This window comes from Coregonus clupeaformis, chromosome 13 (assembly GCF_020615455.1).
Source record: "Coregonus clupeaformis isolate EN_2021a chromosome 13, ASM2061545v1, whole genome shotgun sequence".
Classification (NCBI taxonomy): domain Eukaryota; kingdom Metazoa; phylum Chordata; class Actinopteri; order Salmoniformes; family Salmonidae; genus Coregonus; species Coregonus clupeaformis.
In genome coordinates, this window is record NC_059204.1 from 9,208,356 (window position 1) to 9,223,679 (window position 15,324).

General features: G+C 45.6%; 1 protein-coding gene across 1 annotated transcript in view; it reads right to left on the reverse strand.

The window, feature by feature from the left end:
* Positions 1–7,118: 7,118 nt before the first annotated feature.
* Positions 7,119–15,324, reverse strand: part of srrm3 (serine/arginine repetitive matrix 3) — an 83,903-nt gene continuing 75,697 nt past the window's right edge. The window contains exons 11-13 of the mRNA XM_041893463.2: positions 12,240–12,509; positions 11,899–12,033; positions 7,119–7,418 (exon numbers count right to left, since the gene is read on the reverse strand). Of these exons, the coding sequence (XP_041749397.2) occupies positions 7,142–7,418; positions 11,899–12,033; positions 12,240–12,509 (682 nt within the window). The 3' untranslated portion in view covers positions 7,119–7,141. The remainder of the gene's footprint in view (positions 7,419–11,898; positions 12,034–12,239; positions 12,510–15,324) is intronic.

Sequence of the window (15,324 nt, forward strand, 5' to 3'; positions counted from 1 at the left end):
GATTCCTGATGGTTAAAACTGACATTTTTTATTACTTTCTGAGAATGGAAGTGATAACTTTGCCTGTTCTGGGAACGTTAATCTTTAGGTTGCAGGGAGGTTCTGAGAACGTTTTTCTATGGTTCCCTGAAAGTCATCCTGGGAGGTTTTATTAACGTCCTGAGAATAGAAATTCTAGGTTATTTGAAGGTAATTAAATAACACACTGAGAACATGTTTCAATAAGACTTTTAATAACACTGCTATTTTAGTTTGGGTTAACTGTTTTGAACTCCAAGCACAGATAGGACACATGGAAATTCATTTTCTAGGCATTAATCATGCAAACACATTCCTTTTTTTATTGTGGCATGGCATCAGTGAGATTCAAACCTATGATCTTCTGCTCTCTATCAATGGAATAAGTCCACTGCTCCACCAGGATGTTCATTTTAGTCTATTCAAACGGACCCTAGTTCAAAGGAAACAAACACTCATTAAGATCAGGTGTGGCCAATTAGTGGGTGCGGCCAACACACCTGAACACACTTAACAAGATAGAGGATAGAGAGAGTTTTGTTGATGCTGAGAACGGAATGTATATGCTTTTAAATAACATTCTTACAACGTTTATGAACATTACTAATGTTTTCTGGTGTTATTTATGGAAAGTTTTCTTAATGTTCTGAGAACATGACTTTAAATAGAACCACGAAGAAGCCTGTAGAAAACATTATGCTGAAGTACTGAAATTCCCACAGAAGAACGTTGTAAAACTGCAGTAATTGTTTTGGGAAGGTTGTATGCTAAATAAACATAGGACATTCACGCTCTAACCAAGCTCTAAGAAACATATGGTTTTCAGAACGTTATACGCTAGCTGGGGTCCTATCAGCACAGAGTAGTAAACTGAGGCAGGTAACATGATGGCCTTCTAGTGGGACTACCTGTGTCTGGGTGCACACGTTTTGCAAACAGGGGCAAATCGCCGCATACATAGTTTAGGTGACCGCTGGTTTGTAAAACGAGCCGACCCTCTGTCTGTGACCTCATGTCAGGTCAGAGCCAGTTACCAGGACACCTCTGGTAAAAGCAAGGGTGCAGGGGATAGGACCAGCCTTTTACAGCAGGGGCAATGTGATTGGTAACGCCAACAACAAACTAGCCCAATCAACACATCCTTGTCTGCAGGGAGCCAATCCAGGCCTGATTTATGATTTGGACAGTAGGAGTTGGTAGAAGTGGAGCTTTGGAGCCCTGCAGAGTAGCAACCCCTCTAAGACTGTAATTAGGCATCCCCTGCACCAGGAAACAGACAGTCAGAAGAAGCATAGCAGATTGCATCAACAGAAACCTTTATAATAAGCCAGGCAGGGATGCCTCATGGTCTCATGAGTTAAATTGTGGACTTTCTTAGTCCGTGTTCTGGTGCTGTGGTTAACCCTGTGTAAGATCGTTATAAATCACATCAGGTAAGGGTTTGGCAACCCGGCCGCCATAGAAACAAGCTACCTCCAGCTCAGCTTACTCACCTCTTCTTGAAGGAAGCAAAAGCTTTCATGACAAATAAAAGGGATTTGGGTTAAAACATCAATTGACGTACTGTATATTTATAGATGAGAATGCGTACATTTGTAGCAATTCTATCTCCCATTAAATATTAGTATCTCAATAACATGGTTCTTCGAATTGTTTTGAAGAACCGTGTTATCCACGTCGGCACCAACGATGTTAGGATGAAACAGTCAGAGGTCACCAAGCGCAACATAGCTTCAGCGTGTAAATCAACTAGAAAGATGTGTCGGCATCGAGTAATTGTCTCTGGCCCCCTCCCAGTTAGGGGGATTGATGAGCTCTACAGCAGTCTGACAACTCAATCGCTGGTTGAAAACTGTTTTCTGCCCCTCCCAAAAGATAGAATTTGTAGATAATTGGCCCTCTTTCTGGGACTCACCCACAAACAGGACCAAGCCTGGCCTGCTGAGGAGTGATGGACTCCATCCTAGTTGGAGGGGTGTTACAGGACCAAGCCTGGCCTGCTGAGGAGTGACGGACTCCATCCTAGCTGGAGGGGTGCTACAGGACCAAGCCTGGCCTGCTGAGGAGTGATGGACTCCATCCTAGTTGGAGGGATGCTCTCATCTTATCTACCAACATAGACAGGGCTCTAACTCCTCTAGCTCCACAATGAGACAGGGTGCAGGCCAGGCAGCAGGCTGTTAGCCAGCCCAATGAGACAGGGTGCAGGCCAGGCAGCAGGCTGTTAGCCAGCCTGCCAGCTTAGTGGAGTCTGCCACTAGCACAGTCAGTGTAGTCAGCTCAGCTATCCCCATTGAGACCGTGTCTGTGCCTCGATCTAGGTTGAGCAAAACAAAACATGGCCGTGTTCGCCTTAGCAATCTCACTGGAATAAAGACCTCCTCCATTCCTGTCATTATTGAAAGAGATTGTAATAAAAAACATTAAAAAAGGGTTACTTAATGTTAGAATCCCTCACTTCCAAGGCAGTCATAGTCAATGAACTAATCACTGATCATAATCTTGATGTGATTGGCCTGACTGAAACATGGCTTAAGCCTGATGAATTTACTGTGTTAAATGAGGCCTCTCCTCCTGGTTACACTAGTGACCATATCCCCCGCGCATCCGGCAAAGGCTGAGGTGTTGCTAACATTTATGACAGCAAATTTCAATTTACAAAAAAAAAAAAGACTGCGTTTTCGTCTTTTGAGCTTCTAGTCATGAAATCTATGCAGCCTACTCAATCACTTTTTATAGCTACTGTTTACAGGCCTCCTGGGCCGTATACAGAGTTCCTCACTGAGTTCCCTGAATTCCTATTGGACGTCGTAGTCATGGCAGATAATATTCTAATTTCTGGTGACTTTATTATTCACATGGAAAAGTCCACAGACCCACATTCCCATCATCGACTCAGTGGGTTTTGTCCAACATGTCTCCGGACCTACGCATTACCACAGTCATACCCTGGATCTAGTTTTGTCCCGTGGAATAAATATTGTGGATCTAAATGTTTTTCCTCATAATCCTGGACTATCGGACCACCATTTTATTACGTCTGCAATCGCAACAAATCATCTGCTCAGACCCCAACCAAGGATCATCAAAAGCCGTGCTATAAATTCTCAGACAACCCAAAGATTCCTAGAGGCCCTTCCAGACTCCCTCCACCTACCCAAGGACGTCGGAGTACAAAAATCGGTTAACCACCTAACCGAGGATCTTAATTTAACCTTGCATAATACCCTAGATGCAGTCGCACCCCTAAAAACAAAAACATTTGTCACAAGAAATTTGCTCCCTTGTATACAGAAAATACCCGAGCCCTGAAGCAAGCTTCCAGAAAATTGGAATGGAAACGGCGTTCCACCAAACTGGAAGTCTTCCGACTAGCTTGGAAAGACAGTACCGTGCAATATCACTGCTGCTCGATCATCCTATTTTTCCAACCTAATTGAGGAGAATAAGAACAACCCAAAATGTATTTTTGATACTGTCGCAAAGCTAACTAAAAAGCAGCATTCAACAAGAGAGGATAGCTTTCACTTCAGCAGTGATAAAAAGATCATGATCATTAGAAAGCAAATTACGGACTCCACTTTGAATCTGCGTATTTCTCCAAAGCTCAGTTGTCCTGAGTCTGCACATAACTGCCAGGACCTAGGATCAATGGAGACACAAGTTTTTTAAACTGCTATGTCTCGACACATTCATGAAAAAAGTAATGGCCTCTAAACCGTGAAGCTGCATACTGGAGCCTATTCCAACTAAACTACTGAAAGAGCTACTTCCTGTGCTTGGCCCTCCTATGTTGAACATAATAAATGGCTCCCTATCCACCGGATGTGTACCAAACTCACTAAAGGTGGCAGTAATAAAGCCTCTCTTGAAAAAGTCAAACCTTCACCCGGAAAATGTAAAAAACTATCGGCCTATATCGAATCTCCCATTCCTCTCAAAATTTTTAGAAAAAGCTGTTGCACAGCAACTCACTGCCTTCCTGAAGACAAATAATGTATACGACCCCATCATTGCACTGAGACTGCACTCGTGAAGGTGGTAAATTACCTTTTAATGGCGTCAGACCAAGGCTCTGCATCTGTCCTTGTGCTCTTAGACCTTAGTGCTGCTTTTGACACCATCGATCACGACATTCTTTTGGAGAGATTAGAAACCCTAATTGGTCTACACGGACAAGTTCTTGCCTGGTTTAGATCTTATCTGTTGGAACGATATCAGTTTGTCTCTATGGATGGCTTGTCCTCTGAGAAATCAATTGTACGTTTCGGCGTTACTCAAGATTCTGTTTTAGGACCACTATTGTTTTCACTATATATTCTACCTCTTGGTGATGTCATTCGTAAACACAATGTCCACTTTCACTGCTATGCGGACGACACACAGCTGTACATTTCGATGAAACATGGTGAAGCCCCAAAATTGCCTTCCCTGGAAGCCTGTGTTTCAGACATAAGGAAGTGGATGGCGGCAAATGTTTTACTTTTAAACTCGGACAAAACAGAGATGCTAGTTCTAGGTCCCAAGAAACAAATACATCTTCTGTTGGATCTGACAATTAATCTTGATGGTTGTACAGTCGTCTCAAATAAAACTGTGAAGGACCTCGGGGTTACTCTGGACCCTGATCTCTCTTTTGACAAACATTTCAAGAATATTTAAAGGACAGCTTTTTTTCCATCTTCGTAACATTGCAAAAAATCTGAAACCTTATGTCAAAAAATGATGCAGAAAAGCTAATCCATGCTTTTGTCACTTCTAGATTAGACTACTGCAATACTCTACTCTCTGGCTACCCAGATAAAGCACTAAATAAACGTGTGTAGTCTGGCCCAAGGGTGCGAAGGTGAACGGCAAGGCACTGGAGCGACGAACTCTGCCTCTGACCCTATTACGGGGGCTGAGTCACTGGCTTACTAGTGCTCTTCCATGCCGTCCCTAGGAGGGGTGCGTCACTTGAGTGGGTTGAGTCACAGACGTGATCTTCCTGTCCGGTTTTGCACCCCCTCGGGCTCGTGCGGTGGAGGAGATCTTCGTGGGCTATACTCAGCGTTGTCTCAGGGTGGTAGGTTGGTGGTCTGTTGATATCCCTCTGGTGATGTGGGGGCTGTGCTTTGGCAAAGTGGGTGGGGTTATATCCTGCCTGGTTGGCCCTGTCCGGGGGTATCGTCGGACGGGGCCACAGTGTCCCCCGACCCACCCTGTCTCAGTCTCCAGTATCTATGCTGGACACTATGCTATCCCCAGTCCACCTGGTCGTGCTGCTGCTCCAGTTTCAACTGTTCTGCCTGCGGCTAGGGAACCCTGACCTGTTCACCGGACGTGCTACCTTGTCCCGGAACTGCTGTTTTCAACTCTCTCTCTCTATCTATCGCACCCGCTGTCTCGACCTCTGAATGCTCGGCTATGAAAAGCCAACTGACATTTACTCCTGAGGTACTGACCTGTTGCACCCTCTACAACTACTGTGATTATTATTTGACCCTGCTGGTCATCTATGAACGTTTGATCATCTTGAAGAACAATCTGGCCTTAATGGCCATGTACTCTTATCATCTCCACCCGGCACAGCCAGAAGAGGACTGGCCACCCCTCAGAGCCTGGTTCCTCTCTACCCAGTACAGCCAGAAGAGGACTGGCCACCCCTCAGAGCCTGGTTCCTCTCTAGGTTTCTTCCTAGGTTCCTGCCTTTCTAGGTAGTTTTTCCTAGCCACTGTGCTTCTACATCTGCATTGCTTGCTGTTTGGGGTTTTAGGCTGGGTATCTATATAGCACTTTGACTGCTGATGTAAAAAGGGCTTTATAAATACATTTGATTGATTGATTGATTGATTTTAAAAACATTTGATGAGACGAAACACATAAATAATCAAATAAATAAACAATAAATAACATAAGAAATAGATAAATAATTGGAATAAATAACTGAATAAATAGCTGTGGATAAAAGATAGACCCCCACATGAGCGCATGGATGCTTTTGCAGAAAGTTTGTGAAGTATCTTTAGATGGAGCATCTTTACAGAGCGACTTCACGTCACTGGTCATTGCAGAAGAGGTCTGAACATAATACACAGTGGAATAGGGAAGAGGGGAAAAGTACATAATAATACAAGGTTTCTGTCCCGTTTTGCCTCTTTGTTCAGTACGAAAATGTTCTCGAATGTTGCAGATAGAAATACCACAAATAGAGCCGACGTGATTCCTTATTCTACATGTCAGAGATGCATGTTTGTTCTACATAGCATATTTCTATCTGAACGTTCCAAAACGTTGCGTCCTGCTGAACACGCCCCAAGTCAGAATGGGGGGGGGGGCTGGGACAGGTGCACCCTGGGACCTGTAGTACTGTAGTGGCTGGGACAGGTGCACCCTGGGACCTGTAGTACTGTGGTGGCTGGGACAGGTGCACCCTGGGACCTGTAGTACTGTGGTGGCAGCCAGCAGGGCTCTCTGGTACAAGTAGCCTTCTTCCTTTCTGATGCATCATCATGCTAAGTTGCCATCAAATAACAAGCCTCTTCACATAGAATATACAGTGCATAGTTTACAAGCCAGAACTTACAGTTTAGAATCATCTATACATCCTGATATATCAGTTCTCTTCTGCTTGCTTTTCTTTTGATCTCTCTGGTTCCGAAAAATTGAGCACAAGTGTCTTTGGGGAAATGATGTCATGACATTGGAGAAAGAATTGCCCGGTGCTGTTTGATTTGATTTGATTTGATTTCTTTTCATCTTCTTAGACAAACTCATGGAAGTGTCCCATCGCTGGAATACTTTTTTGGTTACTTTTGCTCTGCAGAAGCATATTGAGAAAGTGCTTACAGAATTGTTCTTTATAAATTATTTTCTAAAAGCATGATCTGAAAAAACGTTATTTTAAATAATTGCCTGTGTGAGGACAAATCGATATTTCAGATCCAGGCTCGGGTTACCACTGGTTACCTGAAGTACACAGAGAAGGAGACTGAGGATGGTAAAAGAAAACGCAGAGAAGGTTTGGCCCTGTGTTTGAACCAATCAGGGACGCATAACATTATTTATCCCCCCCCTCTCCCTCCCTCCCTTCCCCCACCCCACCCACCCCCACTCTCCCTTTTTTCTCTCTGTCTCTCTCTCATCAGCAGCCAGGGCTTTCATAGCTGCTGCGACTGTAGTGGCTCCTGGTGCGGCTGTGACTGCGGCTGTGGCTCCTGGTGCGGCTGTGACTGCGGCTGTGGCTCCTGGTGCGGCTGTGACTGCGGCTGTGGCTCCTGGTGCGGCTGTGACTGCGGCTCCGACTGCACCTGTAGCTGCCGTAGCTGCGGCTGCGACTCCTCCCAGAGTGGGAGGGGCTTGACATGGAACTGGAGGAGGAAGGGCTGGGGCGGTAGTACGGGATAGGCCGCTTCCGAGCACTGAGGAGAGGACAGGACAGGAGATTAGACAGTACACAAAGCTTCTTGTAGGAGATAGTTAGTGTGAGGAGGACCACCACTTTGACAGCTGACCAGTGAGCTGCTCTTTTGGAATTTCTCTGCCACAGTATGGTCCTGTAGGAATGCTGAAGGTTTCGCATTTAAATATCAAATGTATTTCAAAATAAATAATCCATGTACTCTACCACGTCAAATCTATAACATGTTTGGATCATAATAGAGTTTATTTTATTTTTATTTTTTATATGGCACTTGGTCAGCTGTCATCAAAAGCAGACCAGAGAAACTGGCATACTGTAGTTATTATTGTAGTTATTACTGTAGTTATTACTGTGGTTGTTACTGTAGTTATTATTGTGGTTGTTACTGTAGTTATTACTGTAGTTATTACTGTAGTTATTACTGTGGTTATTACTGTAGTTATTACTGTGGTTGTTACTGTAGTTATTACTGTAGTTATTATTGTGGTTGTTACTGTAGTTATTATTGTAGTTATTACTGTGGTTATTACTGTAGTTATTACTGTGGTTATTACTGTAGTTATTACTGTGGTTGTTACTGTAGTTATTACTGTAGTTATTACTGTGGTTATTACTGTAGTTATTACTGTAGTTATTACTGTAGTTATTACTGTAGTTATTACTGTGGTTATTACTGTGGTTGTTACTGTAGTTATTACTGTAGTTATTACTGTGGTTATTACTGTAGTTATTACTGTGGTTGTTACTGTAGTTATTACTGTAGTTATTACTGTAGTTATTACTGTAGTTATTACTGTGGTTGTTACTGTAGTTATTATTGTGGTTGTTACTGTAGTTATTACTGTGGTTATTACTGTAGTTATTACTGTGGTTGTTACTGTAGTTATTACTGTGGTTATTACTGTAGTTATTACTGTGGTTGTTACTGTAGTTATTACTGTAGTTATTACTGTGGTTGTTACTGTAGTTATTATTGTGGTTGTTACTGTAGTTATTACTGTGGTTATTACTGTAGTTATTACTGTGGTTGTTACTGTAGTTATTACTGTGGTTATTACTGTAGTTATTACTGTGGTTGTTACTGTAGTTATTACTGTGGTTATTACTGTAGTTATTACTGTGGTTGTTACTGTAGTTATTACTGTAGTTATTACTGTAGTTATTACTGTGGTTATTACTGTGGTTATTACTGTAGTTATTACTGTGGTTATTACTGTAGTTATTACTGTGGTTATTAGGTGATACAGTCAGATTGAGAGGTGCTGAAAGAGAACAGTTGCATGTGTTAGTTAGTAGGCGTCCACGTGCACGCACACGCACACCCACGCACACCCACGCACACCCACGCACACCCACGCACACACACACTTCAATGGGTTAAAAGCGCTGAGATTGCCTTGTTAGTGGACACCCTCAAGGTGCAACCTAAGCGCCCCTTGCAGAAATTGAGAGGTTTGAAAGGTTGCTTCTGGTACGTTAAGAGCTGTTAGCCACAAAAAGGAGGAAAATGATCTGAAGGTTAGCCCTCAACCACAAATCAGGCGACTTAACGATCTGGGAACGACGTCAGCGCTATCAAGGTGCTTCTGCTACTGAATGAGTACTAATTGGAATCGTCTCAAAGAATTGTCATTGGAATTTCTGTAGATCCACAATTTGGGATAAAGTTCAAGGGAGACATTACTGACTAAGATGAAGGCCTTGATAGCACCTTCATCAAAAAAACCTCTGTGTTATAGCATTAGTACACATCTGTGACTGTTTCTCTAGTGCTGGTGTGAGTTTATTCAAGTGGATTTACAAAAGGAAAAGTGGATAGAAAGAAGGAGAGAGAGGTGGGTAGAAAGAAGGAGAGAGAGGTGGGCAGAAAGAAGGAGAGACAGGCGGGTAGAAAGAAGGAGAGAGAGGCGGGTAGAAAGAAGGAGAGAGAGGCGGGTAGAAAGAAGGAGAGACAGGCGGGTAGAAAGAAGGAGAGAGAGGCGGGTAGAAAGAAGGAGAGAGAGGCGGGTAGAAAGAAGGAGAGAGAGGCGGGTAGAAAGAAGGAGAGAGAGGCGGGTAGAAAGAAGGAGAGACAGGCGGGTAGAAAGAAGGAGAGAGAGGCGGGTAGAAAGAAGGAGAGAGAGGCGGGTAGAAAGAAGGAGAGAGAGGCGGGTAGAAAGAAGGAGAGACAGGCGGGTAGAAAGAAGGAGAGAGAGGCGGGTAGAAAGAAGGAGAGACAGGCGGGTAGAAAGAAGGAGAGAGAGGCGGGTAGAAAGAAGGAGAGAGAGGCGGGTAGAAAGAAGGAGAGAGAGGCGGGTAGAAAGAAGGAGAGACAGGCGGGTAGAAAGAAGGAGAGAGAGGCGGGTAGAAAGAAGGAGAGCGAGGCGGGTAGAAAGAAGGAGAGCGAGGCGGGTAGAAAGAAGGAGAGAGAGGCGGGTAGAAAGAAGGAGAGCGAGGCGGGTAGAAAGAAGGAGAGCGAGGCGGGTAGAAAGAAGGAGAGAGAGGCGGGTAGAAAGAAGGAGAGAGAGGCGGGTAGAAAGAAGGAGAGACAGGCGGGTAGAAAGAAGGAGAGAGGCGGGTAGAAAGAAGGAGAGAGAGGCGGGTAGAAAGAAGGAGAGAGAGGCGGGTAGAAAGAAGGAGAGACAGGCGGGTAGAAAGAAGGAGAGAGAGGCGGGTAGAAAGAAGGAGAGAGAGGCGGGTAGAAAGAAGGAGAGAGAGGCGGGTAGAAAGAAGGAGAGATAAGCGGGTAGAAAGAAGGAGAGAGAGGCGGGTAGAAAGAAGGAGAGATAAGCGGGTAGAAAGAAGGAGAGAGAGGCGGGTAGAAAGAAGGAGAGAGAGGCGGGTAGAAAGAAGGAGAGACAGGCGGGTAGAAAGAAGGAGAGAGAGGCGGGTAGAAAGAAGGAGAGACAGGCGGGTAGAAAGAAGGAGAGATAAGCGAGGGAAACAGGAGGGAGCAGCGGTACTCTAGGGAAGTTTGTTCTATTGGGTTAGCAGCTTCACCAGACCTCAGTCAGGAGGACTAGGGGAGTCGTGCTGCACGGCAACTGTTACCACAGTAACCTAGCCTGCAGCTCAGCAGCATTCTGTTGTCTTGGCTTCCAGGAGAATCTTCCTTTGTACAGGAGTGACAGAGGATTGACAGAACATTTTGACCAGCATTTTATCGAAAAGCACTCCACACACATTCTGGGAAACACAATGGAATCATATTATTGCTACTGTGTGCCATCGCTCAGCTGTGGCAAATTTAGGCTGTGATAAAGGTTGTACACTTCTATGATATAATATATATTTCACCTGAAATAATATAACATGTTCAGTTCCACTTGATTAAGGATACAACACACACACACAGATGTACATAAAATAACCCCACATGTACAGTAATTATGCTGAGGATTCACAATCAAATTGTTGAGAAGAACCAAAGAAAAATAGAGTGGGAGAAACCTTGATAAACTCTCCCATAGATGTCAGTGTTACAGCTTCATTCTGCTTTCACTGAGGGAGAGTGGTTAGATAGATCCTCTGTTACCTTGTCACGCCCTGACTCAGGGGACGGTTATTTGTTGAGTCAGGGTGTGTATATTTCGTGTTGTGTTTGTTTCTATGTTTAGTTTCTAGATCGTTTAGATCTATGTTGGCCAGGGTGGTTCCCAATCAGAGACAGCTGTAGCTCGTTGTCTCTGATTGGGGACCATACTTAGGCAGCCTGTTGGCACCAGTTAGCTTGTGGGATCTTGTTCCGTAAAGGTATGTTATTTGTCTACCTTGGAAATAAATATGAATGCATATCACGCTGCGCCTTGGTCCTTCTCGTTAATAAACGATCGGCCCGTGCCTGTTCCACCGGTGCCTGGTCCGGCACCGGTCAGCTGCTCCACTCCAGAGTCAGAGCAATCCGCTCCACCGGGGTCCAGTCCAGCCCCGGTCAGCAGCTCCACTCCGGAGCCAGAGCAGTCCGCTCCACCGGTGCCTGATCCAGCTCCAGTCAGCGGTTCCAGACCAGACCAGGGGCGCAACGGGGAGGTGGAGAGTAAGTGGTGGTCACACCCGGAGCCAGATCCGCCTCCGAGGCGGAATGCCCACCCGGCCCCTACCCTGTTAGGTTTATGTGGCGCGGTCGGAGTCCGCACCTTTGGGGGGGGGTACTGTCACGCCCTGACTCAGGGGACGGTTATTTGTTGAGTCAGAGTGTGTATATTTCGTGTTGTGTTTGTTTCTATGTTTAGTTTCAAGATCGTTTAGATCTATGTTGGCCAGGGTGGTTCCCAATCAGAGACAGCTGTAGCTCGTTGTCTCTGATTGGGGACCATACTTAGGCAGCCTGTTGGCACCAGTTAGTTTGTGGGATCTTGTTCCGTAAAGGTATGTTCTTTGTCTACCTTGGACTTCACGTTTCGTTTTGTTCTTTTGTTGTGTGTTCAGTACGGAAATAAATATGAATGCATATCACGCTGCGCCTTGGTCCTTCTCGTTAATAAACGATCGTGACATACCTGGTGATCCTGCGAGCCTCCATGAAGCTGGGAGAATCTCGTCTCCTCTTCCTGATGGGAGAGTAGCTCCTGGAGCGACGGTGAGCACGGTCAGCGTCGGAGTGGTGAGGACTGTCTCTCTCCTTAGTGGAAAAACTAAAAATACACAGAAATTGTCATGTACTGGACAGAAAAAAACAAATACATGAAAAAAGTAATGTCTAAATAAATCACTGGGGAGCTCAACAAAGTTGTAAAAGCTTCTAGTAGACCTAAAACCAATAGTGTCATCTGGCCTTCCAGGTAGGTTAACTGTCATCCATAGACTAGTAAGTAACCCTTCCCTAGGCGGTGTTCCTCACCTGGAATTGTTCTGTCTGGCATGGACGTGGAGGGACTTGGCCTTGCTGGGGCCTCTCTCTCTGGAGGCAGAGCATGATGAGGACCGTCCTGAGCTCCAGGAGCTGCTGCGCTGCCGGACCCCCACACCGCCCCGCCCCCGAGACTCACTCTTCTTCCTGCCTGACCCAGACACATGGTGGTGCCGCCCCGGGGATGCAGACAGCCTCCGGTGAAGAGCCTGTCCCCGACCCCCACGATGGTGCCTCTTGGAAGAGTGGGTCCTTTTAGTCCTGGAGGTAGATAGGTAATGAGTATCAGTCGATTATTGGTAACAGAGCAAAGATGGCTGGATACCTTTAGTAGTTACGCTATATGAAGAAATTGGAGAGTGGGGCAAAATAAGTGCATAATTTTTTTTGGGACGTGCCACATTAGAAGACCGACAGGGTGTTTAGTTCTCAAAGTGATCAACCTGTTTTCATTGCTATTAGCAAATCTCAGGATAGCACAAGTGGATAGGGAAGTGCATCGGCCTGTGCCCTGGACAGCAGGCTAAACACTACAACACTAAGCAGTGGCCATAAAAGAAGTGGAGAACACAACACATGGTAATGACCAGGGCCGGATAAAGAAGTCATAGGCCCCGGGGCTTTTATTTTTGTTTTTTTTATAGCACCGCCACCTTAATTTTCAGTAAACAACTCGTGCACCAAGATGAAATTCGGTGTGTGGTAAATTTAGCGTTGAAGAAAAAGCCATTTTATAATAAAGCCATAATAACGTTTGCGATGTGGCGTATGCTACAGTGGAGCAGAGACGTTTTTAGGATTTCCACACATGGCGAACATTTGTTAGCAGGGTCTCCCCCCCCCAAAAAAATAGCCTTTTAAAAATGCATTTAATTCAATTCTACGTAATTTACATGACCGCAGACATTAGCTGAACATTTGTTATACCACACAAATGACTGAAAAAAGTGAGCTACTCTGACACTGAGATCAATCTGGTCTTGAATTCAAACAGACAATAAATAGCCCAGGCCAATGAAGCGACACACAGAATGTACAATATTAGGAGGCAATATATATATGTATTATAGACTACAGTAGGCTACTAAATACAATTTCCAGTGGCACACTGACTCACCTAATGATGAAGATGAAGCCATAGGCTACTACTCACTGTGGTGGCCGATGCGCTCATCATGGCAATAGCCTATCTCAAGATGAGCTATCTTTGAAAAACAGTGCTGCTGTTCCCAAAAAATTCGGAGTTGCTGAGATTTATTTTCTTCTATTGGTTCTACAGACAGATTAATCTTCTCTTTTCAGCGGTAGGCAATTGCTTTCCAAACTGTACGTTTTTCCCAGGATTGTATTTTGACATTTGCTCAAGGCAAACAGACAGCTGCACCCAACCATAGAAATATAATCCATAGATGGCAGTTCCCATTCAAGTCAGGACTGGCATCCACCGCTAGTGTACCCATGAGTGTAACACTCAAATTGCCAGGGTAAGAGGTTCCAAAACACTTCTATGAATTATATGTCTATGGCCGCAACGCAACAAGCTGTATATTTGGCGGGCATTCTGCCCAAACTGCGACCTCCCGACTGTAGGCAACTGGTAACTGCCAAAATAAAGGAAACACTTGATTAAATGAGGGGTACAAAGTTGATGTTATCCAACCACAGGGAAGATGTTATCCAACCGCAGGAAGATGTTATCCAACCACAGGGAAGATGTTATCCAACCGCAGGAAGATGTTTGGTGGTGGGAGTGCTGTGAAGAATGTTGGGGGTGGGAGTGCTGCAATTCATTTTTTTGCCCGCACTACAGACGGCTATGTAGGTCCACTAATACAGGACCAGTAAAGGCCCAGTGCACTGCTTTTGTGAAAAAATTACATTTTAATATATACATACAGTGCCCTCGGAAAGTATTCAGACCCCTCAACTTTTTCCACTTTTTGTTACGTTACAGCCTTATTCTAAAAGGGATTAAATAGTTTTCCCCCCTCATCTGTCACGGTTTCGGCCGAGGCTGCCTCTCTCCCTTGTTCGGGCAGGCTTCGGCGTTCGTCGTCTCCGGAATTCTAGCTGCCACCGATTGATGTTTCATGTTCGTTTGCTTTTGTCTGTTTGTTTCTACACCTGTTTCTGTTTTGTAGTAATTAGTGTCCTATAAGTTTCTCGTTGTGTTTGTCTTGTGTTGTGTGTGATTGTTACCGTCAGTCTGTGTATTGCTCGGTTGAGCGTTATTTTCTCCACTGTTTGCTGGAGCGTTCGTTGCACTTGTGTGTGCACTTATTTCATCCTGACGCACCTGTTTGTGCGCATTGTCTTTTCGCCTTCGTGCGTATTTTGCTGTCAGGCTTATTTCGTCCTGTTGCCTGTGTTTAGGCAGGAATACAGCTTTTTGGAATTCAGTCTGCTTCCCTGCGTTTGATTCCTACACCACACCTACAACACGACCTGACAGAATCACACACCTTACAGTATGGAATCAGCAGGAGCCGAAGCAGCACATTCAAGACTGGAAACCCAGGTTCGGGAACAGCAAGAGCAGCTCCTGCAGATGGGGGCCGCCCTGCAGGAGGTGATGACCACCCTCCGAGGCTGGGGTCCGCCTCCACCGCCAGCCGCCCTGCCAGCACCATCGGCCAGCCCACCCAGTCCAGCGCCGGAACCTCGCGAGTCCGACTATCTCTCCCGAGGTCCTACGACGGGACCGCAGCTGGGTGTCAGGGATTCCTGCTCCAGGTAGAGCTGTACCTGGCCACAGTACATCCGGCACCTTCAGGGCATGAGAGCGTGTCCGCCCTGATCTCCTGCCTGGCCGGTAAAGCGTTGGAGTGGGCCAACGCGGAGTGGAGGAAGATCGACGCCACGACTATTACATACACCGAGTTCTCCCGCCGCTTTAGGGCGGTGTTCGACCATCCCCGGAGGGGAGAGCGGCGGGGGAGCGTCTGGTCTTCCTCAGGCAGGGGAGGAGGAGTGCCCAGGAATTCGCACTCGAATTCCGTACTCTAGCGGCAGATGCAGGGTGGAATGAGCGGGCCCTCATCGATCTATACCGATGTAGCCTCAGAGAGGACGTCCG